Consider the following 26,321-nt stretch of genomic DNA (forward strand, 5'->3'; position numbering starts at 1 on the left):
TTTAGTAGAGACGGGGTTTCACCATGTTGACCAGGATGGTCTCGATCTCTTGACCTCGTGATCCACCCGCCTCGGCCTCCCAAAGTGCTGGGATTACAGGCTTGAGCCACTGCGCCCGGCCAAGATTGTATTATTTTCATTTGTATGTCTTTGGTTACTAGAGAGATTAAACCCAAACCAAAATTTAGTTTTATTTATTTTTTGTAAATTTTTGTTGTTTCTTTTTTAGACACAGGGTGTTGTTCTGTCATCCAGGCTGTAGTGCAGTGGCACATCATAGCTCAGTGCAGCCTTGAACTCCTGGTCTCAAGCAATCCTCCCACTTCAGCCTCCCAAAGCACTGGAATTATAGGCATTGGCCACTGTGCCCAGCCTACTTGCTTATTTGTTTTTGTTTTTTGAGACAGCATCTTGCTCTGTGACCCAGGCTGGAGTGCAGCGGCATGATCATGACTAATTGCAGCGTCAACCTCCTGGACTCAAATGATCTTCCTGCTGCAGCCTCCCAAGTATCCAGGACTACAAGCTAATTTTTTGATTTTTTTTTTTGGTGAAGACAGGGTCTCACTGTGTTGCCCAGGCTGGTCTCAAACTCCTGAGCTCACGCTATCCCCCTGCTTTGACCTCCCAAAGTGCCGGGCCTACTTTTGTTAATTTTTTGAAAAAGTAATGTAAGCACTTATAATATCAAAAGTTAGAAAAGTGTGTGCAAAGTGAAAGGAAGACTTCTCACCTTGTCCTTCTACCACTCCATTATCTTTTCTGGAAGCAAACATTGGGTTAAATACATTTAAATTGGGTATTATTAGATATAAAAGTGTTTATATGTGCGTTAGCATTTATATGTGTGTTTTTGTAGATTATTTGTATCCTTAGATCGAGGGTTATTCATCCCCTTTGACAGATGAGAAAACTGAGACTTCAAGAGGTTCAATGCTGAGAGTCACCCTGCTAGTGAATGGTAGAATGTGAGTTCCCCTATCCAAGAACCTCTAGAGGCAAGCATTCCCTGGAGGTGAGTCATTTGCTTGGATGGCTATTGAAGCTCTGAAGAAAGTGGCCACCTATGGGGCTGGTGTTAACACCTTTAAAGGAACATGGCAGCCGCAGATGTGTGAGTGATGGAGCGGCACTGATAACACCTTCTTGTCCAGAACGTTCTCCCTCATCAAACTGGTGCTTCTGCCTGAAATCCTGCCAAAGGCTGTTTAGCAATCGGAGCTATTTGCCCCTCACTGAGAACTGGTGGTTTCTGAGATTAGCGCTGCAGTTCCTAGCAGAGCCCTGGCCTGGCCTCCTCCAGCTCTCTGCTTTTTCTATTCTCTTATCACCCCCCACCTCTGGACTCCTCCCAGGACTTCATCTGTGCACAGGTGGTCATTTCCCAATTAATGGTTAAAACCACGCCATCAGTTCTTGAGAGCAGCAGCAGTATCTCCTGACACTGAAGTCCATTTGTAATTGTTGGTCACAACACTGTCATTCTTTTGGAGTCTAAGTGACAGGTTAATGGGTAAGAGACTTTAGGGACAGGGGACAGCCCCTGTGGCCCTTCAAGTCACACCCCTCCCTGCCTGGTGCCCCTTACTAGCTCTGGATTATCCACTGTAAACCTTGTCTCTTGGGTGGGAGTTTGCCTGGGAACACCTCTAACACCTCTGTGGCCGCAGACCCTTCGCCTGCCCCAGGAGGGCTGGACTCAACAAGCATTCTGGCATGTGTTTCTGGCTGGCCTCCCCTCCCTCTGTTTCCTCCTCTTTCCCAGGATGAGTAAGACCTTCCTGTTCCAATTTTCCTTAAGGGGGCCTCTGGGGAGGGTGGAGTTCAGGATCCTATAGTTCTAGAACCTCAAGGCACCCACCTCATCCCCCTTTCCTCAATCTGGTTGCTTAAGGACCTTGAGAAAGACAATTTGGGGCTCAGGTTTAGATATAAAGTCTAGTTTCTTCCCTATGAAGGACCATAATTATGTAGGGGTGACAGAACTCACAGATAGACAGAGGTGACTGCTGAGTCAGGCAGGATTGGAAACTGTATGAGTTAGTGCTGACTTGGTTCCGAGGCAGGACAGCCTGATGGGCTGGGCCAGAGTGGTCAGGGAGGGCCTCAGGAAAGCGGTGGAGATTGAGCTGGACATTGTAGGTTGAGGAACGCTGACGCAGGTGAGGTGCAGGGTGAGTGTGGGAGCACAATGGTGGCTTACAAAGCTGAGGTTTGCAGAGGGGTGCAAGTGAAGCTGCGTGGCCACTGCTGGGGTACTGAGTTGAGGGTCTGGAATCCTGTCCTTCGGGTCATGGGGAGTCTTGGAAGGTTCTGGAACAGACAAGGAGTGCTATTGGGATAATGCTTAGGAAGCTCACTCTGATGGCAGTGTTTAGGCTGTTGGGCACGGAAGGCAAGAAGACCAAGGAGACCGTCTAGGAAGCAGCTGCCTTTCTGTCCTCTACCGACCTGAAAAACAGAGCATAGCACCAACAGTGGCTTCAATCTCACCCTCCAGCGCATACTGGGGCCTCTGCCTGAAGCAGGATCTTGGAGGTGGTTTGCAAGGATGGGTTCCATTGCATTTTGTCTTGAGGCACATGGCCAGCCTTTTGGTGACTGGGCTGCATGCTGTGCCCCACTGGGTTAAGCACTCAGTACATGGGGTCCTAGGCTCTGGTGTCAGGGGTGGGGCTTCTGCGGGGAACCAAGTCCACAGTTCCAAGTGCCCTGTGCCCCATAGATTCAGCCTCTTTTGGTTCAACCTTCCCGGCGATTCCACCATCTGTGTGGGCACTCGGCACTTGTGGACGCTTGGCCCCAGCTCACCATATGCGAAGGCAGATTGTGCAGGAGCCCACACACTGTGAATGGAGAGCTACGTGGGTGCCACTTCCTTCCCCCTCCTGTGTCCCCCATAAAATTGCCTCCGCTGGCCTCTTCCAGTTCCAGAAATTCCGTGACTTTGGGTCTTCAATAGTGGTTTTTTTTTTTTTTTTCAATCTTACTCTGTTGCCTGGTCTGGAGTGCTGTGGTGCAATCTCGGCTCACTGTAACCTCCGCCCCCTGGATTCAAGTGACTTTCCTGCCTCAGCCTCCCAAGTAGCTGAGATTACAGATGCCTGCCACCATGCTAGCTAATTTTTGTTTTTTGTTTTTAGTAGAGACAGGGTTTCACCATCTTGACCAGGCTGGTCTTGAACTCCTGACCTCGTGATCCACCCGCCTTGGCCTCCCAAAATGTTGGGATTACAGGCGTGAGCCACTGCACCCAGCCTATGGTTTGTTTTATATGGAGACTTCATCATTAAACGGTGCCACAGCAATGACAGCAGCTCTAATAATATTAAAAATATTGAACAATGGAAAAGTCTTTTTTCCCTCCAAAAAGAGCATGAGAACATGGAGGTAGGAAAGAAGGAAGAAACATGGGCCCTGGCGTTGGGCTCGGGCTTGAATACTTTCTCTGTTCTTCATAATATCCGGGCAAGTTGTACATCCAATCTTGCTAGGTTCAGTTTCCTCATCTGTGAAATGGGGATACTAATGCCCACCTACAGGCTTTTGGGAAGATTTGAAGTAACATGTAAATCTATCACAGTGCCTAGAACTTATAGAACAGAATTTATGCCAATGGATGTTTTTTAATCCATTGGCATAAATTTTTATAAGATAATGTTTTACAATATTTGGAGGATATTGTTAATGGCAGTAGTTCCACCTGTTTTTAAATTGCTTTTCTGAGATGTGATTTTGCCTTCTGTCCTGAAATTCCCCTGCCAGTTGGCTCAGGGAAGAATGGGCAGCTTACACTACCCTCTGATGGCTGTAAGATTCATTGCCATGAGAGCAAGGGGTTAAGTTACATGGCTGTGGGTTGCCCGACCGGGGACTGGCTGAGCCAGTTGTCAGCAATAACCATATGACAGAGAAAATCTGAGCCTCCACAAACACATCCCAGATTTCATAATCAGAAAATCCAGACAGAGCTATTTTTATTTTAACAGGCACATAACTTTTGAGTAAGTATGGGCATGAGATGGCACCACACACTTTTCAGTGCTTGGGGCATCTAAATATCTGAATCCAGTCTTGAATAAATCAGTTTACCTAATTCTTTATATGTTCTGTTTCCTTAGGTGCACGGCTGTATTCAATACTAGCTTAACTTGCAAGGTGCAAAGATTCTGCAAGGCTGACTGAGTCCGGGAAGCTGCCCTTGGTACTCCAAAGCCTTGTTAGTGATTATGAGTTTAGCACAGTCAAGGAGTTGGTTTTTAAAAATTATTTTAGTGCCGGGCATGGTGGCTTATGCCTGTAATCCCAGCAATTTGGGAGGCCAAGGCAGGTGGATCACCTGAGGTTGGGAGTTTGAGACCAGCGTGATCAACATGGAGGAAAACCCATCTCTACTAAAAATACAAAATTAGCTGCGCATTGTGGCGGGGCTCCTATAATCCCAGCTACTCGGGAGGCTGAGACAGGAAAATCGCTTGAAACCAGGAGTCAGAGGTTGTGGTAAGCCAAGATCACGCCATTGCACTCTAACCTGGGCAACAAGAGTGAAACTCCAACTCAAAAAAAAATTATTTTTATAAATGTGTATTTTTATTATGGAAATATGGAGTATGGAGAACAATATAACAAACATTCATGCAGTCATGACTGAGAATTATCAGTGTTAACAAATGTTAAATCCTGCCATATTTATTTCAGATCTCTTTTTTAAAAAATAAATTAGACATAAAAAAAAGTTACACCACTCCCTTTAAGCACTTGATTTTTCCCTCTCTTGTTTTCTAATATTTCCATGTTGAGTGAGTATAATTATCTCAATTTTATGGTGAGCATTTTGGAAATAAGAGCAAACTATTTGCTGTTACTTGGCCCAGCAACTAGCAGTTTCCAGTGCATAGTAGATGCTCAATAAATGTTGAATAAATGAGTAAGTGAATAAAATGTTTTATTTAAAAATTTTTTTAAAAAATTAATTTAATTTAATTTTTATTTTTGAGATGGAGTCTCACTCAGTCACCCAGGCTGGAGTGCAATGGCACGATCTCAGCTCACTGTAGCCTTTGCCTCCCAGGTACGGGCAATTCTCCTGCCTCAGCCTCCCAAGTAGCTGGGACTACAGGTGCACACTACCACACCTGAATAATTTTTTTTTTAAGTAGAAATGGGGTTTCACCATGTTGGTCAGACTGATCTCAAACTCCTGACCTCAAGTGATCCTCCCACCTGGGCGTCCCGAAGTGCTGGGATTGCAGGCGTGTGCCACCACGTCCGACCATGAAATGTTTTTTTCTTTTGTCATCCTCCTTTATGCCTCCACGCACTTTCCTCATTGGGGTTTCTTTGGCTAATAATAGTTCCTATCCTTAGCTCAGGGATGGAATTTAAATTATATAATATATGGGTTTTGAAAATTATGCAATCAGGTTTCTTTTTTTTTTTTTGAGATAAATGAGTAAACATTGCTAAATCAAAAGAAAGAATACACTTTAATTCCACCTACAAACTTAACCAGCTTTCTGGTATAAGACCTTACAGAAATGGAACTACTATTGCATATATCCTTCTGTAGCTTGTTTTTCCCCCCACCCCCCGCTTAATGATGAGTACTTTTCTAAGTCATATTTTCTGCTCAGTAATTCCTCACTTCTAAAGTCCTGGGGGGAGTGGGGACTGCCCTGTGACGAGTCATGGGGTCTCACCACAGGTAAGAGGACGACAGTGTGGCTGGCTAGCTGACCTTTCATGCATTCCATGGGAAGAAGTCTAGCTGGCCAGACTATTTCTTAAGGACCGGTGAGTTTCACAGCAGACTCCTGGGCTGGACATTGATTTGACATGTTTGTGAACTAGCTAGTTTACAAAATCTCAGATGGAAATATTACTGTTTTCTTGGCCTATAGGCTGTCTGGTAAAGGCTTTTAGGAGTAGAAGCATTTAAAGTTAGCCCTGGGTTTAAATCTTAGCTTAGCTACTTGTCAGCCTTGCAATCTTGGGCAAGCTACTAAACCCCTCTGACAGGGCTCTACCCTGTGAGCTGTGCCTTTTCCTCTCCCAGATCGAGGTCCCCTCTGCTGTGGAGCCTGGAGAGTTGGAGAACCGGGTCCACAGTCATTCAGCAGAGCGTTGCTGGGGCACCTCATGTGTGCAGCTCTCTGCTAGCAGGGCCCCAAGCGGACTCTTTGGCCCAGGGTCTGGCTGGAAGACTAAGCTGGCGCACATGTAGGAGGTGAGCTAGATTTCTGAAGAGGAAGGTGTGTGGGTATCAGAGAAGAAGGCTCAGATCTGTGACACTTGCAGTCAGGGATTTTGGAGGCAACTGAGACAGTCCTCTTACTTGAAAGATGTGAACAGAGGCCTCCAGAGGTGCAGAGACTCAGACACTTAGCTCATTAGTAGAGATACAGATGGATCAGTTCCCAGCTCCAGTGACCATCTGCTGCCTCATCCCCTTAGCTTAGAGGCTATTTATTATTAAGGGTTTTATTGAAAAAAAAATTTCTGCATTTTTTCATTTGTCTTTTTCCCCCTGTGTTCTTTTATTTTAAGTGTTTCACTATTTATTTATTCATTTATTCATTTAAGACGGGCTCTCACTCTCTTGCTCAGGCTGAAGTGCAATAGTGTGATCTCAGCTCACCACAACCTCCACCTCCCAGGATCAAGGGATTCTCCCACCTTAGCCTCCCAAGTAGCTGGGACTACAGGCGAGTGACGCCACATCTAGCTAATTTTTAAATTTTTTTTGTAGCGATGGAGTTTCACCGTGTTGTCCACTCTGGTCTCGAACTCCTGAGCTCAAGTGATCCACTCACCTTGGCTTCCCAAAATGCTGGGATTATAGGAATGAGCCACCGTGCCTGGCCTCACTATTTATTTAGACAAATATTTCACATCCATGATTCTGTCCAGTTAAAAGTCCTTTCTGAGGTGATGCTGTTGGCTTTGGCCAATTGGAGAATGGAATAATCTGTCTCACTCATCCTGCGAATGGGTCTCTGGATAACATAGGTTTTAAACTGGTCGTTAAACCTGCCCATAACCTTGTCAATATCGGCCACGTCCTTTCGCATGGCCGAATGGTCCTTGGCACCGGTAATGTGGTTGCTGGTGGAGCGTTTCCATGGGATGTACAGGTTTATGAACTCACTGGCATTCTGCATATTGAGACCACACTGGGCATGAACAGAGAAAGCTGTTTTGTTTTGTTCTCTGACCATTAAAGCTTTCTTCACATGCTGATGGCCTCTGATAGCCTGTTTATATTGAAGGGCCAGCCAGTCACTAGAAGGTTTCTTGAAAGTTCTGTGGATTGTTGTAGGCAGCAGTTCTCCACTGGGGCAGTTTTGCCCCCAGGAGACATTGGCAATGTCTGGAGACATTTTTGGTTGCTGCAACAGGAGGGTCGAGGGTACAATGCTGCTGGCATCTACTGGTAGAGAGCAGGGATGTTGCTCGGTATCCCGTAATGCACAGGACAGTCCCACAACAAACTACTAGCAGCCCCAGACACCATAGTGCCAGGCTGAGAAAGCCTGCCCTGGGCCAATCAGGCGGGCACCAGCCCTTTCCTCCATATCTGTTTCTTTTGAGAGGATCTGTTTCCCTCCTGAGAAACCCATCCCTCAAGAAACCTGGAAGGCAGGGGGTGTGGCCCAAGCATTTAGAAGCCAGATGCACTCAGTAAGCAGACTTTCAGGCATACCCGCTGTTTTCAGTGTAGAGTTTCTGATATAAGAAAACAGTGCAGAACTTCTGTGAGTCAGCTTCCCCGGAGAGCAATCTCCCGACATCCATGAGGTGGGCAGGGGAGTGGCCAGGCTGCTCAGTCTTGGGAAGAGGACCTGGTGGGGGAATGCATGGGGCATTGGGGAGAGGGTTGTCTAACTTTCTTGTGCAGACCTCAAACAATCCTGCTCTTAGCTCCATTTTGCACTCCCACCTTCACTGGCCCTGGGGACCTTCCATTCCTGAGCCTTCCTGAGTTGTTCACTGCAAGTAGATCTGCTTCTGGCAGCCAGTCAGACGTCCACTCTCTGGTGGAGGCCCATGACCTGTGCTTTTCATCTTCCAGCGTGTTATTGCTGGCCCCTTCTAAGGCCTTCTCCGCACATGCATATCTGAATTTATCCCTTTGCTGTCATTTTAGTGAGCGTTGGGGAAGGAGTCAAGATAAACGTGTGCTGAGTACACATCTTGAACCAAAAGCGGTATCCTTGTGTGCTGGAATACTGCAGATTTTATTCAAAGCTCTCAAGTGTGTCTGGCTTCTGAGGAGGACACAATGCTGGTGCTGGCTTTGTGTTAGGACTCTCTTCTGGCTTAACTAGAGTCAGGAATTGAGGGATGGCATGGTATAGGAGGTAGAGGCGGTCTGTGACCTTCGTCTTGCGAAGTCTCAATGTCCCTGTGTGTGAAATGCGTGCTCTCAGCCCTGTGGTACAGATGGAGTTAGAGGATGCTTGCAGGAGAGCAGAGGGCACTGCGGACCAGAGGGCTGTGGCTTGTCATCACCATCCTCACGGTCCGAGTCAGTGCCATCATCTCCTTTAACTGCATGACCAAGGGCATGTGTCACTTGGGCACAGCGACAGAATGTGGCTCTCTGGTAGGCAGGCTTAACCCAGCAAATGAGCATGAGTACCAACTGCCTCGTTTTCTTGCCAGAGGCCTCCCGTTTGGTTGGCAGAGTGGTGACCAGCTGACCAATTGGACGGGGCTCTTTAATGTCACGGATGATCCAGCAGTGCAGAGCGGCAGTGACTCCAGCTCCAGGTACAGACCCCAGCAAATGGCCAGGGAGGGGGGAAGCCTGACCCGGGGTGGCCCTGCAGCCCCTGCCACATTGTGTACTTCATAGGGTGGAAGAAGCAGGCTTGTTCTGGTGGCTCAAAAATCCCTGCACTCTGGTGTCCTACCTGGTTCCTTTAACTTGAGGGTGAATGAATTTGAAGGATGAGGCATAGGACCCAACCACAACCAAGTAGGGATTCACTGGCCCCTTCTATCGGGGGGTAGGGTGGGAGTCCTGATCTCAAACTTCCATTTAGGGGTGGGGGCCAAAGCTCTGTCTCTGCTGCAGGGATTTCAGATATCAGCCAGCAAGTGTGTGGAGGGGTGTGTGTGTGGGTGGCATCAAGAAGTGGGTGTCAGGTGGGTGTTCCCTGCTTCTCTGAAGTCCCCTGCCCAGGCAGTCCCTGCTCTGCCCATTGGGGAGGTTGCCGTTGGCTGAAGCGGAACCATTCCCATCAAGATGGTGCTGAGATTTGCTATGCACTCCATCACGTGGTTATTTCCTCTTGATCAGTAATATTTGTTGAATGAATTGAAATGAAATATTCTCAGGCTGGGCACACTTATTGCAGGGAGGGTATTGTAAAGAATTTTTGCAGACGAGGCAGGATACTATTTCTGCTGGGAGCTGGGTGTGACTGGAACCTGCCAGCTAAGCGTTCCCAGGGGCTGATTAAGCTGTTTGGTTTCCTGATTTTTGTATTTCTGAGCACGGGGTAACTCTCAGGTCCTTTTTCCTGAGAGAGAGGCTTGTAATTTTGTTGCTGGTGATTTTGACACACAGACATTAAATTGACCCTGCAGAGGAAAAGTAATGGGTTTTTCAAGGACCCCTGATATGTATGTATTTATTCAATGCTCTGATGTCAGAAACCAGTCAGGCAAAGGTCCACAGACAGGCCTGAGGGTGTGGGGTGGCCGCACGCCGTGGCCTGGGCTGGAGGGTCTTATGCTGGCCTTTGGGCCACAGTTCCTTCCATATAAGTGCAGAGGGGGCTCTGGATGTCACAGGTGAGGTGGGGGCGCATGCTTGTCCTGGGATGCCGAGCCTCCCATGCTGGCCTGTCTGCTGAGCAGCCTGCCTCCCAGGTGGTGAGCAGTCTAGGTAGGTCAGCAAGGGTGTACCTCCCTACTGGACTCCTGGGAGAGTTCTTTAAGAGGTTTGAGGTAGAACATGTGAGTCAAGGCCAGGCATGGTAGCTCAGGCCTGTAATGCCAGCACTTTGGGAGGTTGAGGCGGGCGGATCACTAGAGGTCAGGAGTTCAAGACCAGCCTGGCCAATATGGTGAAACCCCACCTCTACTAAAAATACAAAAATTAGCCAGGCATGGCGGTGCAGCTACCGAGGAGGCTGATACAGGAGAATTGCTTGAACCTGGAAGGCGGAGGCTGCAGTGAGCTGAGATTGTGCCACTGTACTCCAGCCTGGGCGACAGAGCGAACCCCTGTTTTTTAAATAAAGAAAATGCGAGTCAAGTAAGCAAGGCAGACACACGGGCCCCTGGGAAGCTGTTTCTGGGCAGATGTCTCCAGGCAGTGGCTGAAACCAATGCCATTGCGTGGGCTCCATTCCTAACTTTTCTTGCTCCCAGCATCTTTTGTCTTTCCTTCCTCTTGCCACGGTTTCGCCCGTAACTTCCCTCCCCCTCTCACCGCACCTGTGTTATCCTCTGCCTTTCTTCCTGTTACCTGTTCTCGGCCCTCCTTCCTTTCTCCCTCTCTCCTCCACGTCCTTGCTTCTCTATCCCTTTCTCCCTCCCCTATGCTCCTTATTTTCTCTGCCCCTCTCTCCACGACCTAGGCCAGCTTCCTCTTTCCTATCCGCTGGGAGCCCACAGGGTCAGAGACCCAGCTGACATCTGTTAAGTCGGTTTTGGAATTCAGGTGCCTTTGATGCAGCGTCATTACCAGCTGAGTTGACTTCCTTCTGGAGCGCTCCCATTTGAGCCAGAATTTCCTTAATCACAGAAAAAATGGCATGAACACAACTCCCACATTTTCCTGGGACAATTCCAATTTCAAATCTCCACTTCTAGTTGACCCCAAAATACCCACCTGGTTGAAGGACTGCAGTATGTGGAGTCTCCACATGTGGGAAATAATGGTTAATGTAGTTAAAATGGAACCGGATGTTGAAGATTTTTCACGCTGGCATGTGAGCAGCTCCTGCCTTCTTTAAAATGGGCAGGACAGCTCCTGGCAGCAGATGTGCAGAGCTTGGGGGAGGACCTAACGAGGACACCATGTACGTTGTCCCAATTAACAACTCTCCAAATCTGGAAGATGGGATGAGCTTCATGGTATTATTCACCTATTGAATAATTCAGTGCATGCCATGTTTTGCTATCTATAGTTGTGTGGTGTTGAAGTGTGGTACAACCCGTTATCATTTATTATTAACAGTTTGGAAAGGAAGTCAGGAAGTACCAAATATAACCAGAGGATGAAGAGGGGCAAAAAAGCAAATGACTCATACATAGTATACACTCAAGCAGGAGCCACAGGGAGAAGGAACCAGTCCAAATGATTAGTCCGGAAAACTCCAACAGGACCACAAAGCAAATCCAAGCCAGATAGTGCTCATAAAAGGCTATGGTCAGATGTTCCTATTGGTCGCAAGCCGGGGGAAGTCCAGGCTGAATTAGAAAGGTGCAAGCTATCAGATATACATTGACATATAGCTTTATTAGTTTCAAGTCTAGGTCTATAAAGTGTTGTCCAATAAGCATCCTTAGGGGAACTGCTTTAATGAACGTACAGGAATAATTTTTTCTTTTCTTTTCTTTCTTTTGAGACAGAGCCTTACTCTATTGCTCAGGCTGGAGTGCAGTGGTGCAATCCCCACTCACTGCAACCTCCACCTCCCAGGTTCAAGCAATTCTCCTGCCTCACCCTGAGTAGCTGGGACTACAGGCACCTGCCACCAGGCCCGGCTAATTTTTGTATTTTTAGTAGAGATGGGGTTTCACTATATTGGCCAGGCTGGTCTTGAACTCCTGACCTCAAGTGATCCACCCACCTCAGCCTCCCAAAGTGCTGAGATTACAGGCATGAGCCCCTGCACCCAGCCAGAATAATTTTCAATCAGCAAATATTCCTATTTAGGTGGATGTTTTGCACAAGTAGGAAGGCCTGTGAAGACATTCCTCATGTGTTTATGTTTCCGTCTTCTCAGCAAGACAGTGATTGTGCATCTTCAGTTTTGAATTCTCAGCACCCAGCGTGGCACATGTTATGTAGTAGGTACTCAATAAATGTGAATTATGTCAAAAAAAAAATTAAATAAGCAAGGAAATAGTAAAGGCTATTGGTAAGAAAGCAAACTTCGATTTCAGTGTTTCTGAGTTTTCCCTTAGAAATTTATTCCTTTGGATTCAGCCTTGTCTCCTGTCACTGACTTTGAAAAGTTGTCTCCTTTCTGGAAACACTTTAGAACCAGAAACTCATTCACAGGCTGGAATTGCCTGATTATTTTCTCTTGAAAGGAGCTGACAGTAGGGCAGGCTGAGTGTGCAAAGGAAGACTGATAGTTGTTGGGGGTGAGGTATAAAAAGTAGAGATGGGGCAGTGAAGGCAGATGACATACTCCTGCGCTAGCTGACTACTTCCTCCTGAGCACCCCTCACCGAGCATGGCCCCTCTGGAGAGGCGGAGGTTAGCGGGTACTTGACCTTCGTGGTCAGCTCCAACCCTGATCCCTCTGGCCTGGCCTAGCTGCCTGTCTGCCCAGCAGCTGCTCAGAGAGTAGGGGAAGGGAGTGGCGCCCTCATGGTCGTGGTCTCTGTCCTGCAGGGTGGGCAGTGTTGCATGTACTGCCTCAGGACTTCCTGGGAAAACATCCCCCTCTTCAGTCGCAGAGACAGAGGACAGCTGACGCAGGAGTCCTCCAGGCACTGTCCCAGCAGAGTTGACTGTCAGTCTGGCCCATCGCCACAGCACAAAGGGCTTCACTTAGCTTCTGCCAACTGCACCTGGCTCCACATCCAAGTCCTTGTCCTCCCACCAGTACGCACTTACTCCTTGAAGCCTTCCCTGCTAGCCCCAGCCCACCTGAATCTCCTTCAACTCTGCCTTCTGTAGATACGCCTGCCTCCAGGGCAATTTCTGTCATGCACACACGGGGAACTCTCTGGCGAGTGTACATAATCCTTCTGTGTTTGCTCAAGTATTCCCCAAATCCCGAGGAGCCTCTGGCCTTGGAGAACTGGGCTGGACCACCTGTGCAAGCATCTCCAGGACCCTCTGGATCCTCTACATCTAGGCACAGCCGTAGGCTCTGTGGCTGGCTGGACTTACTGGCCCCTTTTCCATACTCCACACCAATCTTGTCCCTCCGGGTCTTACCACTGGAATGAGCTGGCAAGAGTGGGTGTGGAAGGCAACTCAGGAGACACTTCTCTCTAGACATGGTGATGCATGCGTGTAGTCCTAGCTACTCAGGAGTCTGAAGTCAGAAGATCATTTTAGCCCAGAAGTTCGAGGCTACAGTGAGCTGAGATTGTGCCACTGTGCTCCAGCCTGAGTGACAGAGTAAGACCTTATCTCAAAAAATAACAATAATTTAAAAACCCCAGTAGATCACTCTGTACAATTGTTGTCAAAGCTGCAGGGTTGATCTCAGACAAGATGATCTTAGGGTCTCTCATCTCCACCTTCCCTGTCTCTTCCACTTTCTATCTTCTCTATCCTCCTCCCTCCCACCTTCCCAACTGTGCTTAGTGTTTTTCCGATTGTTGCCTCTGAAAAATGTATCCCTCCACCTGCTTCTGGCAATTATGCATTTCAAAGAGGAGCCCTTGGGGGCAGTGTGACCCCTGCAGTCCTGAATGCCAGAATGCCATCATGGCCAGGCTGAGGGCAGGGCAGCGGAGGAAGTGCACTCCTGCATGGCAGGTGAGGCTGGCTCGCTTAAGTCTTCCTGGTCAATGTTCACTTCTGCAGGAAAGGAGGGAAAAAGCCAGAGCTCTTGGGCTTCACCCAACTGAGAAGGATTTGGAGACGCAGGTTCGGCAGAGTGTTCTGGGCTTGTGCTGGAAAAACAAAAAAGCAAAGCAAGCATGGCAGTTTCCCCCTTTGGTCCCATGCGCCTGATGTGGGCTTCTTGGGGCTGGCAGAATCCAGGCTGCGTGTGGCTGAGGCTGCTGGTGGAAGTGGAGTTGTTGGCACTGGGGGACTCCTCCTTCTCAAGTGGAGGTTGCTCCAGGAGCGCCCTGAACCCACAGCTTTGTGGCTTTTGAGTCTCTGTGGAGTCTCCTGGGCAAATAACCACTTACAGGAAACTTTCTATGCTGCCTCAATTACTTATCTGCAAAACTGAGATCATTAACCCAACTCTGGGGGTGATACAGAGGAGGTCATGGGCTCTGTAACCCCCTGAGAGCTCCAAGGTTAAAGCACCTCTCAGGTTACCATAGGGCTCGGTGGAGGTGGAGCGAGGAGGTCTCTTCTCACCCTGCTCCTTCTCTCCTGGGTCCTCTGAGTGGGCCCAGCTTCTCCTCAGACTCGAAGCACTCCCCTGAGGGACTAACACTCCCTCCCTGGGCCTTGTCTGCCTCTCTGTAAACTGAGGAGGCTGGATCGGATGAGTGCAGTACCTGTCAGAACCTCCCCCTTCTTCACCCCAGGTCAGCTCCCCAAACTCCTTTCCTCCCTTCAGCTTCCACTACCCATTCTCCCTCTTCTTCCTCACATTCCTATGCTTCCTGCCTTTTAGATCATCTTTGAGAATTTTATGCCAATAACTTGGCAAAGGCAGGAGGCTGGGGAAGGCATGAGAATGGGAAGGAAGGAAACAAAAGGAAGTTGGGGTCAGGCTGGAAAGTCCAAGCATCCACTTACCTATTAGATTAGGGGATGCTCACAAGGTTGAGGCAGCTAGAGGCTCTTCCAGCTTTCTACTGCACATCGCCATTTATAATCCGGCATCCCCCTGACTTGATGGCCACCAAGACCTTGCTGAGCTACTAAGTGATGGCAGGTCATGAAGCTTGCAAAGAGGCCATCCTCCCCCATGTGAGCCTCCTGGTTCAAAGTGCTTCCTCTGGCTGATTGTAAACCTTTCTTCCCTAAGTCTCACTTGGGGCTTTTAGGCTTGCCTTTTGGAGGCTCGCAGAACACTGAGGTCTGTCCCTTCTTCCTCCAGCCATCCCTTCACACTTCAGGAGACATCCCATTCTCTCCACTTGCTGCAGGACCAGGTCTTCAGACACTTGCTCAGCCCTCCTTCACCTACAGGTGAAGGCTTCCATGGCACCATCTCCAACATCTCCCACTCCTGGCCTTGCTTCCACCTACACCAGGGGAGCATCTGTTCCCTGCTCCCTTGAATCTGCTTTTGTCAAGGTCACTAATGACCTCCTGGTTGCTAGATCAGTGGTGCCTTCTCTGTCTTCCTCTTCTTTGACCCCACTTAGCATTGAGTGGAGTTGACCCATCTGTCCTGGAAATACTGTCTCCTCTTAGCCTCTGTGTCCCTGGCTCTGTGTCTGGGTTTTCTTTCACCTGCAGACCTTCCTTCTCAGTGTCCTTTGCTGCCATCTGAATGTGGGAGCTGACCTCAGGCCTGTCCTTGGCCCTCTTCCTTCCTCTGTCTGCACTCTCTCCCAGTGTCTCCTCGAGTCCCTTGTCCTTTGACTCTGGAATGTGCATCTCTGGCCCTTACTTCTGTGCTGAGATATGTCCATCTGACTGCCTACCTGTGATCTCCTCTAGATGTCTGACAGCACAGAAAACTTCACATGGCCCAAGAATCTTTCCATCCACACCCCAAACCTGTTCTTCTCTCTAACCCTTAAATGGCTATGTCATTCCGCTAATTGTTCAAGCTGAAGTCCTAGGAGTTACTGTTGATTTATGTCTTTTGCTTTCTAAATTATCTGTGCATTGTTGGGGTCACCACCTGCAGAGGTCTGTCCTGAAGACCCTGTCTCAACAATTAATGAATAAATTCACTCAGACACAGAATACAGTGAACGAGTGGGCTGGGGTGTCCATGGCTACTCACAGACACTCAAGGAAAGTGCCGTAAAGAGATAGTAGCTGTTGGCCATGACACGCTGGCCTCACCAGCCTTTATTCAGCACAAATTAAATGACAAAGGCTTTGAGTTAACACTGCTAGAGGGTGAAGGTTAAAGGCCAGTTTCCAAGGCCTAAAGCAAACACCATTAGTGGGTAATATGCCTGGTCGACCTCCACCCAAGAGAGTCACTCAGAATGAGTAAGGGTTAGTTTATAGGACCGCATGAGTAAACAAGTTAGTTAGGTAAACTCCCCACATTCATTTGTTTCTACTCTAACTTATTTAACTAAGGGGACAAGGCTGCCTTCAGCCAAGTATTATAATAAAAGCCCTTAGGCCTTCCAAAACGGCTTGGTATATTCTCTATAACTAAAACTTCTCCCACCAGCCTGACTGAATCCCCACAGTGCATCCTGCTGGTTCCATTCCTAAACTATTTATTGGGTCTGTCTCCTCCCCACTCCCTTTTCCACCTCTTGGTGCAATCGACTGTCTTCTTATGCTGCAATAGCTTGTCCCCTCTCTTTTACTCTTATCCCCACATCAGATCATGTTGTTCTTCTGTTGAATTCCCATGATACTGGGTGGCCTACAGGCCCAGTTTGACCTGGCTCTGCTCACCTCTCTGGCCTCCACAGCCCTGCCTAGCCACATTGGCAGCTGCTATTGCAGAGAAAGTGATTGTATCTACTCACTGTTCCTTCTCTGGGATGTTCTTCCCGCACATCTGAATAGGGCCCCATACCTCTATTCATGTTCCCTGTCCAGAGTGGCATTCCTTGGCCCCCAGGTACCCTCCACTTCCTTGTCCTGCTTTTTTTGGAAGAGTTATGGCTACTTGGCATTATATTGAATGAATCATTTATTGTTGCCATGAGGGCGGGGACTCTGGCTAGTTCATCAGTGCATTCTGGCCTGGAACAGTGCCTGGCGCACAGTAGAGGGCCCATAAATCTTCGATGAGTCAAAGAGGAGAAAAGCCCTTCTCACCCATCAACAGTACAGACAGGCCATGGAGGAGCTGTGTGTAATCCTGCATAACAAGAGCTGGGCTGGAGGGGTGCCTGGGGGCTACAGGCACAGAGGAGGGAAGGCCACAAAGGCAGCCAGTGGAAGCTGACCCCTGGGCTGACTCTGCTGGATGAGTAGGCAGGGACTAGCAAGACAGCAAAGAAGAGCATTCCAGACAGAGACTCCTGCAGGCGTGAGAAGACTGAATCCTGTCCCTGGCACTGGGGTGGAGACGGGACTACTTGGGAAGGAGAAGTGGTGAGAGAAGATGAAGGAAGGAGAAGGAGGCAGCTAGGATGTAGTTCTTGGCTAGGGTGCCCGTGGGCATGGTGGTCAAAGTCCACCAGGAGCAGTAGGGACACTGGCCAGTGCTGGCGTCCACACACTGAGGTGTTCCCGGCTGTTGAGCTGAATTTTACAAAGGGAAACCTTTCAGGGCTCCCTAGTCTGGCCTGGAAAATAAGGTCATCATGTACGTACTCTCACAGGGAATATGTTAGACACTGCAGAACTGGTGGGTGGGGAAGGAGGAATGAATCTAGACATTAGTCTTTGCCCCAATCCCCCCAATCCCCACCCTGTGCCAGAAATGACCCTCAGGCTTGCTGTGAGGTGCACACCTAGGACAGATTAACCCCAGGACTATTTAAGGTTGCACTGAGAATGTCAGCTCTGGTAATTCCTGGGGACAGATGAGTGAACTGTGGCCCAAAGAGGGCAGGTGAAGTTCAAGGCCGCTGAGCCGGGCAGCGGACCAGCCAAGGGGTCGGAGCCAGGGCTCTCCACTGCCATGGCAGTGTCTCCTGGAGGCTGTGACCTGCCGTTGTTAATAGCTGAGGCTTCTTGCCTCTCTCTTACCTATCTGAGAAGGCACTTCAGTCCTTTGAATTGTCAGGCTGCAATTTTCAGACTCTGATTTCTGTGCGTTTGCTGTGATGGGTCGTGTGCTATCTCGAGATGGCAGCTGTTCTGGCTCTAGAAATAGCACTGAGCTCACTGAAGGGCTGTTGCCCTTGGGAGGGGGAGGGGCTGCTGACTGAGAAAACCCCCAGAGAACCAGGGCTGTCAGACTTGGGGAGAGGAAGTGCAGTGACATGATTAAGAGCAGGGGTTGCAGGCTCTCTCGGTCCTCAGGTTTCTTTTCCAGTGCCACCATTTACCAGCTGAATGACCTTGGGCAAGTTACCTTACCTCTTGTAGTTCGAGTCCCAGATATAAAATGGGGAAAATTATGCTTGCTTCATAGGGCTACTGGGAGGATTAAATGAGACCAAGTTAAAGGGTCTGGCATCAGGCTGTCATGTACAGTTGTGCAGGGTGGGCACCGCACAAAGATACTCAGCCAAGGAGTCAAGTGGAGCTGAAGTCCAGCTTGCTCTCCCTTGACCAGCCATGTGCCTGGTGCATGTGGCTTAATTTATCTGGAGAAAACGGTGCTTCTTCCTGATTTTTGCAGAGATGCCATATGGGCTAGTGGTGTCTCTACCCAGTGTGGAATAAATAAACAACTCCATGGTTCTCTGAGACTGCACTGAGCTGGACAGGAGTCTAGGTGTTCAGATTACTGAGCTGGGGTAGCTTCCCTGTTCCCCTAGGACTAGTGGAGGTTTAACAGGTGTGCTTGTGCATGACACAGGGACCTCCCTGGGCTTCTATTCTCTGGGATACCATTAGTGTCTGGGGATGGGGATGAGGAAAGAAAGCTGAATGCATGGACCTCATCTTGTAGTAGCCAATGGTTACTGGGACCCAGAGTACTGTGGCCTCCAAGAAAGAAACCATGGCCCTAGAGAAGCTCTGGAGAGGGAATCAGGCCAATAGGGAGCCTCTGTGGGGCAGGCTCTTGGGGAAAGTCTCATAGGAACTACAGAGCCAGGCTCTCAGAAGGCCACACTCTGGGCAAGCTGAAATGAGGCCTCCTTAGCCCACAAAGCTGGAGCCCAAGTCTGGGCAAGGAGAAGAGAACTCATGTCCAGCCAAGACCATCATGCTCACGTCTTTCTGGCCTTTTGCATTTGTCTTCTCACTTAGTGGAGGGCAGAGAGATGGGCCAGGACAGATGCGGCCAGGCACCAACATCATATTTGGCTGCCGGAAACGGAGTGGCATTTGAGAGGAGCTGGGCTCCTGATATGACCGGCTGGGACTATTTATACCTGTGAGATGCCCCTACATGCTGCCAGGATCCTCTCCCCTTTGAGGCGGGTAGAGATAGTCTTTCTAACATTGAAAGAGGAGACAGTGACGAACTCACCTTGAGAGGATAATGGAGTTTAAGAAGGCTGGAAAAAGTGCTTCTCTCAATCTTCTAACAGTAAGGGGAAGCTTGAGATATTTACAAAAAGGTCTATGACTTAAAAGGGCATTTATTAGTGATTTCCAATAATAAAAGAATCATAACCCCATTGCAGAAAACTTATAAAAACAGAGAAAAGTATTTTAAAAGTAACCCATAATCCCATTTATTCTGAGAAACCCCTATTGTGTTACAGTTTTTCCCTTTGCCTACGCATTCGCATACATATATAATTCTTTTTGGAGATCGTAGTTTTGTAAGTTGCATTTTTTTTTTTTTTACTCAACATTGTCTTGGAGTGTCTTCTTATGTCATTAGACAAAAAAAGTTTAAGCAACATTTTTGATGTCTGTATATCTGTATCCAGACCAAATGGGAGTTTCTATGACACCCTCCAAAATGCAGTCCTTGAGCGTTCTGTTAGAAGCAAAATATGGGGCAGTGCTTCTCAAAATCTTATTTCCTATCTGAGTCCTTTTGGGCTGCCGTAATGAAATATCTTAGACTGGGTCATTTATAATTACAACAACGGAAATTTATCTCTCACAATTCTGGGGGCGGGGAAGTCCAAGATCAAGGTGCCAGAAGATTTGATGTCTGGTGAGGGCCCGTTCCTCATAGATGGCAGCTTCTTGCTGCATCCTCACATGCTGGAAAAGCAAAAGGCTCTTTGAAGCACCTTTTGTAAGGGCCTAATCCCATTCTTGAGGGCAGAGACCTCATAACCTAATTATCCCTCAAACGCCCCACCTCTTAATACCATCACATTGGGGATGAAGTTTAAACATGAAACTTAATGTTTGTATCAAGGATACAGATATTTAGAACATGGCATCCTCAAGTCAGTCATCTTTGGAAACTGAGCTAGAGCTGTAGAGACCAAAAAAGCAAAGCCAGGTAGGATAGAGAAGGAAGCCAGGGTTATTAGCTCCATTTTCCAGATGGGAAAACTAAGGCTTTAGCCCCAGGCATGGAGTAGTTTTGATGACTTGGCTGAGGTACTACATGGAGTGTTTTCAGGGTACCTGGGATTTGTTAATCAGATATGGTAAGACACAAAAATATGGAAATGACTATCATGAAAGAAGAGGCTTTGATACTTACAGATCCCTAGAAATAGCAGGCATTCCCTGCAGGACCACAGGGAGAAGCACCTGGGTCAGTAAGGAGGCAGAGGGAGCAAGGGGGAAGTGTGGGCAAGAGCCATCACTGGGATTTCCATGGAAAGGAACTAGTGAGGCAGGGTTTGCAGGTTTAGGATTTGTTGATCTGAGTAACTTCAGTGGGTTCTGGGGTGTGGGATCCCTAGTTGCCTTGGACCTGAGCCTGGGGTGAGTAGGGCAGGAGCTATTCCAGTGTCCAAGAGTATGGGAGCCTGATAAGGGCATGGGCTCTGGATTGGTTTGCAAATGAAAGGTGCACTCACAGATTAGTCCTTTACTATCTCCAGGAATTGGTTAGCCCTAGAAGAGGCAGTCCCTCCAGGGTCAGGAACGCCCTAGGTATCAAAGCATCAGAAGCACATGGTTAATGAGCGGAGCCTGCAGCAGAGATGAGGTGGCTAAGCACATCTCCATGTCCAAGCAGCACTTAGTGTAGGTTTTATCCATTGGATGGCAGGGGAGAGATTTACTAATCACAGCAGAAGGAGGATATCACCAGTACACATAGTGATAAACTTCGAGTTGTTCAGCCCTGACTCAGCCCTGCCATCAACCAGCTTACAGTCGGAGACTGTCTCTGACTCCCTGGGACTCCCTGTGGCATCCTCTGGTGTCACGTGCTCTCTAGTGGCAGGACAAAGAGGACAGAGGGGAATGAGCATTTTTGGGGTACTTCCTGCATGCCAGTGGTTTCCACGAAATGCTCATCAGTGTCTTTTCTCAGCCCTGTCATACATGCACTGCACTGGTTTTGCTGATTTGCTGATGAGAAAATAAAGGCACAGAAAAGTGCCAGGCCTAATGTGGCTGTCTTAGTCCATTCAGGCTGCTGAAGCAGAATACCGTAGACTGGGTGACTTAGCTTATAATCAACAGAAATGTATTGCTCACAGTTCTGGAGGCTGTGAAGCGCTAATCCCATTCGTGAGGGCTCTGTCTGCAGTACCTTCCAAAGGCCCCCCTCCTAATACCATTACCTTGCAGGTTAGGATTGCAACATATGAATTGTGCAGGAGACACAAACATTCAGACCATATAGAAGCTAATGAGGGGTGGAGGGATGTGAACCCAATTCTGAAAGCCTCTCTACCTAAGAGTCACCAAACCTATGGCACAAGGTCATTCTATAGCTTTTCCTCATAATCAATACCTTTAATATTTTGCTAGCCACCCCGAGTGAATAGCAACATGGAATCATGACACTGCCTAGTTGAGTATATGAGTGACGTTGATGATACAGGAGAAAGAGGATCTAAGGAGGAGGTAAGGCAGGAATGGCTTTGTGGAGGAAATGGAGGGGCAGCAGATTGAAGAGCAGATGCTATCCTAGTTCAAACAAATTGTTTTAAAGAGGAGAAAAAAGAGAAGCAGAGAGGGGAAGCATTTTACCCAAAGTCGCACAGCTGGTTTGTAGCCACACCCGAGACGTGTCTGCAAGTCTCCAGCTCCCCAAGAGCTCCAGGATAAGTCTCCATCTAATGATTTTCTGCATCATTTGAATCTGGACTTTTTCTTAGCAGCAACCTAGGACCATGGCTTTACCTGACTCAGTGGATTCCAAAGGGCTTAGCTGACCCTGGCTCAGGTTGCAAACAATGATCTTTGTGATACCAGAGCTCACTGGTGTGTGACTGGAAAATCCGGTGAGTTAGAGCCAAGGTCACGGGCTCGCTTCGCAGCCCTAGGCTGACCCCTTGTTCTTATTTGCAGATAACAGAATCTACATTAGCTGGTTAAAGCAGAAAAGGATTTATTAAGGGCACAGCTAGTTCAGATTCACAGGGAAAGCTGAAGAAATGGCTGAACTCCCAGGAATTCCTCCCCAAACTGCAGTGAAATGGGGCCGCCGTGAAAGCTGCAGCCTCTGATATAATCTTGAAGGTGTTACCACTACTGCGGTTTCCGAGAGCCACGCCACCTCTGCCACATTCTGCACCAGCAAAACCATGCCTTGAGCCTTGCCGTTCTTCTCCTATATCAGGTCTGAATCCGTCTCAGACAAATGCTTCTAACCGGCTGAGCCTAAATTGTATCCAGAACCCTACCTGCAAAGGAGTCTGGGAAATGTCATTTTTAGCTTTCCTGCCTCTGTAGTACAGAAGACGTAGAGATAACCAAGACACAGTCTCCGTGTTTGAGATGCTTGTGGTTTGGAAAGGAGCGCAATTACATGAACACACAATTGTGCTATTATGTGGTGCAAAAGCAATTGCGGTTTTTGCCATTAAAAAAATGGCAAAAACCGCAATTGCTTTTGCACCAACCTAATACAATGTTATTTGCTCTAATTAAGAGACAGTGAGCAGGGAAAGCCCAGGGTCAGGGTCAGAGGAGGCTTCCCAGCAGTGTGGTTACTCAAGCTGCGTACTGAAGAATCCATTTGAGTTTGCCAGATGAGAAAGACAGAAAAGGAGTTGTTAAGACACAAAGGTGTTTGATATTTTGGGGATCTTCAATACCTAGTTCTTATTAACTTGGTCTAAATTCTCTTATGACAGGAGAACAAGGAGCCAATTTATTTTGTAAATAGGGACCAATTTGTTGTGGAAAATATTTTAATATCTTAAAATATTACATAAAATTATTTAAATACATAATTATAGTACTGAAAACTATTAAATCATATTAAAATTAAGGACAAATATTTAAAAACATAACTTTTAAAGTATTACAGTATTATTTTAATGACAAAATGATAATACAAATACAATAATAACAATACCAATATTTTTAAAAGAAGCCAATATATTGGGTACAATGTTTCAGGATTTCTGAAGCAGCACATACATAAGTTTGTCCAGTGTGTAACAGTATGTGGGAAATGACCACTGCTGTGTGTAGCGGTTTCTGGGAAATGCTTGAGTGATGCCTGATTTCCAATCCTTGGCCCTGGGGATCCCCTCTCACCTCTGATTCTGCAGACTGCCTGTCGCAAGTCCACTGATTCCATATGTACAGTGGTTTGGCCCTGCAGGCTTCTGGATTCATGATATTAAGGCTGTCTTGGGATCCAACCTTCCTAGGTCCATCCACCCCAGCTTTTGAACAACCGCCAGGAAGAGAGGAGCCGTGAGGAGAGGGCTCACCTCTCTGCCACAGGAGGCCAGAGGGCCCTTTCCAGGGGACACCAGCCATGCTTATAGCCAAGTGGCAGAAAGGGTAGCCCTGAATCAGCATGCAGGTTCCCATCTTGGTTCTGCCACCTTCCAGCTCTAGGGGTCTGGGCACCGTAGTTAATTCCTAGAGCCTGTTCAGGATGCTTGTGATGATCACTCTCCTCATAGGCCGATTAGAAAGATTAAAAGTGAATGCATTTATCCACATCAAATAGTTGGCCTGGCGCTTAGCGTATGGTAAGGGCTTAGTAAGTTTTGGCTGAAATTGTCATTGATATTCTGCATGAAGCTGGCAGAGGGACCCTGAGGTGGCTATGACATACCTGGAGCCAGCCGGTGCTGGAAGGGGCTTGGTCTCTTCTGCAGGTAGACTTAGACCAAGCCCTGGCCCTGACCTACATGGACAGTATGACCCAGAGCCCTGTCTGGTTAGCCTCAGTATTCTCAGCTGCCAAATTGGGAGAAAGGCACATCGGTCTCAGCTGTGTCACAGTGTGAACACGAGGATCAAGTGGGAAAGGGGCAGGGAAGGGAAGGGCAAGCTGGAGGCCTGAAGGCTCACTGCCAGACTCCCAGTGCTGTGCCTGAATGGCTCTGGTCTCTGCTTTCTCTGATCACAGTACACAGAGCATCCCTCCTCCCCCCTCTCCTTCCCAGCCACAAACTTGGAACCAAACCTGCTTCTGAATTTCCCTGTTTGCTGAAATCAGTTTATGCTTCTGTAAATGCCTACACTCCCAGGGGAGTTGGGTGCTGAGAGTAATTGACCACCCAGCGATTAAGCCAGAGGGCCCCATGGTCTGCCTGAAGCCCCTAATGGGTCATCTGCCAGGGTGGGGCTGGTTTGCTTTATTTATTTCACTGGGACAGGCGCTCTACCCCTGGGACGAGAGCCCCTGCAGGCCCTGGATATCCTGACCTGCTTCTCTGTTTAACCCGTCTCTTTTGGTCCCCAGGTACTTTGAATTTTACGAGGGGCCTTTTGAATATAACTCCACAAGATGCCTGGAGCTGAGGCACGAAATACTGGAAGTGAAGGTTCTGTCCATGTGAGTGTGGCTGTTTGTGGCCGGAGCTGGGTGGTGGGTGCAGGGTGCATGTGGGGGTGGGATGGGAAGGCAAGGGGAGAAGGAAACAGGAAACATGTGGTAGGTTCCTACAGAGTGAAAATTAGGTCTCCTTCCCAGAGCCACTGGCATTTGGAAAGCCCTGGAGGCTGGAACACAGCGATGATTGTGCCTGTTTTATGACAAAAGGCCAAGTTTGCAAGGTCACCCCTGGTGACTTGGGTGTTAAAGTCCCTTCCTCAATTACCGGTCTCTTAGATTATCATCGCTGGCTCCTCTTGTGTAGAAATTGAAGAGGGCACCGGGCCGTCTTACCTGAAATTCAGCACGTTGTACTGCAGGGTTAAGGATTGTCCTCTTGCTGTCACCTTTGACGATTTTAATTTTATGAAAAGTTTTGATTTTAAATTATTTAAATGACACAAAATTTGTGCAGTTCAGATGATTATTCAATGAAGAACCACCAAGTTCTTCCCAGAGGTGACGATGTGTCTTTGCGTGTCCTTGCAGAGAGCGTCAATGCATAAACAAGCATCCGTGTATGGAGATTAAAATTTTTTTTTTTACATAAATGGTAAAAGAGCTATGCTCCCCTGTCTCCACTTAACACTGCATCACCTATGGCTCTTTTCAACCAACAGGAGGGAAAACACATTAAATGCTGAACATTTTAGCATACATGTGCCCACCTGGGTTTTCCACTCTTCGCAGAACTGCCATGAATTCAGCAAACTAATATAGAGGAATTTGTACTATATTAGTCATGTCAGAATCTATATTTATTTGGAAATAGTTATGTCTAGATGTGGAAAATATAGTTTATTCAGAGGCAGGCAATGTTGGGTGTTCAGATGGACTCATGGGCCCCCTGACATAACCCCAGGGGCATCTGCGCCTGGCCTGCAGGCAGGGACCATCATTCCTTTACCCATCTGACGTGAGTCCAGCTAGTGTGCCTCAGGGGAAGGGCATGGGCCTTGGGGTGGGCAGATCCGAGAGCCAAAGCTGACTCTGGGCCTTAGCAGATCTGAATCTTTCTGCAAATAACTTAACGTCTCTAAGCCTTTCCTTACTTATGAAAATGAGGACATTGTTACTTATCCTTTAAGGGTTGCTGTAGACTAGCAGAAATAAGGCATGTTGAAAGTAGACAGCCCGGCAGCCTGCATGCTCAGTAGCGCACATCATAGGTGTTCAATAAGTATCAGCACCCATCCTTCTCTTTCCTTCCTTCCTTTCCTTTTTGGGACTAGCAGCAGCAGCTTTTCTGGGCTGTCATGCACAGACTCCATAGCTTAGCGGTTCCTGGAAAGCTCCGAGAGACCAGCATGCAGCTGGGATTAGCTGTTCTGTTTATGGCCCCTGTAGTACCCCATGGTCTTTGTACCCTCACTAGAGACCGTGGGAGACAGACACCGCCCATCAGTTTCACTGAGCCCTGGGCTGAGCACGTACCACTGTGGTGCCCGCCCTTGTGGAGCTCACAGCCATGGGGGAGTGGGGGGACAGACATGAATAACTAGCTACCCTAAGGAGTCGGGGTGGGGGTGACAGGGAACTTGACCCAGGCTGGGGCTGGGAGGAGGTTGCAGGCAATGCTTCCCTGAGACAGGGACACTGGAGCTCCAGTCTGAAGGGTGACAGGAGTTAACTAGGCCAGGAGGACTCCAGGTGGAGGGAACAGTTTGTACAAAGGCCCTGTGCCAGGAGGGAGCCGGCTGTGTCCTGGGCGTTGAAGGATCGGGGCAGCTTGAATGCTGGCACGAGGGGAAGAGACGGAAGCTGCATTGCTAGAGCGTCAGGTAGGGCCAGATGGTGTGGGGCCTCATGGTACAGACCCAGGTTTGGGTTTTACCT

General features: G+C 48.2%; 1 protein-coding gene across 3 annotated transcripts in view; it reads left to right on the plus strand.

Moving 5' to 3' along the window:
• Positions 1–26,321, plus strand: part of ST8SIA5 (ST8 alpha-N-acetyl-neuraminide alpha-2,8-sialyltransferase 5) — a 74,636-nt gene that overhangs the window by 24,499 nt on the left and 23,816 nt on the right. For 2 of the 3 annotated variants that reach the window (XM_037738983.1, XM_017529696.2), the window contains 2 exons: positions 8,665–8,772; positions 24,354–24,446. In XM_037738983.1, the coding sequence (XP_037594911.1) occupies positions 8,665–8,772; positions 24,354–24,446 (201 nt within the window). The remainder of the gene's footprint in view (positions 1–8,664; positions 8,773–24,353; positions 24,447–26,321) is intronic. The other variant, XM_017529697.2, reaches the window with a different exon arrangement.

The sequence above is a fragment of the Cebus imitator genome, unplaced genomic scaffold (assembly GCF_001604975.1).
Source record: "Cebus imitator isolate Cc_AM_T3 unplaced genomic scaffold, Cebus_imitator-1.0 Scaffold60, whole genome shotgun sequence".
NCBI lineage: Eukaryota > Metazoa > Chordata > Mammalia > Primates > Cebidae > Cebus > Cebus imitator.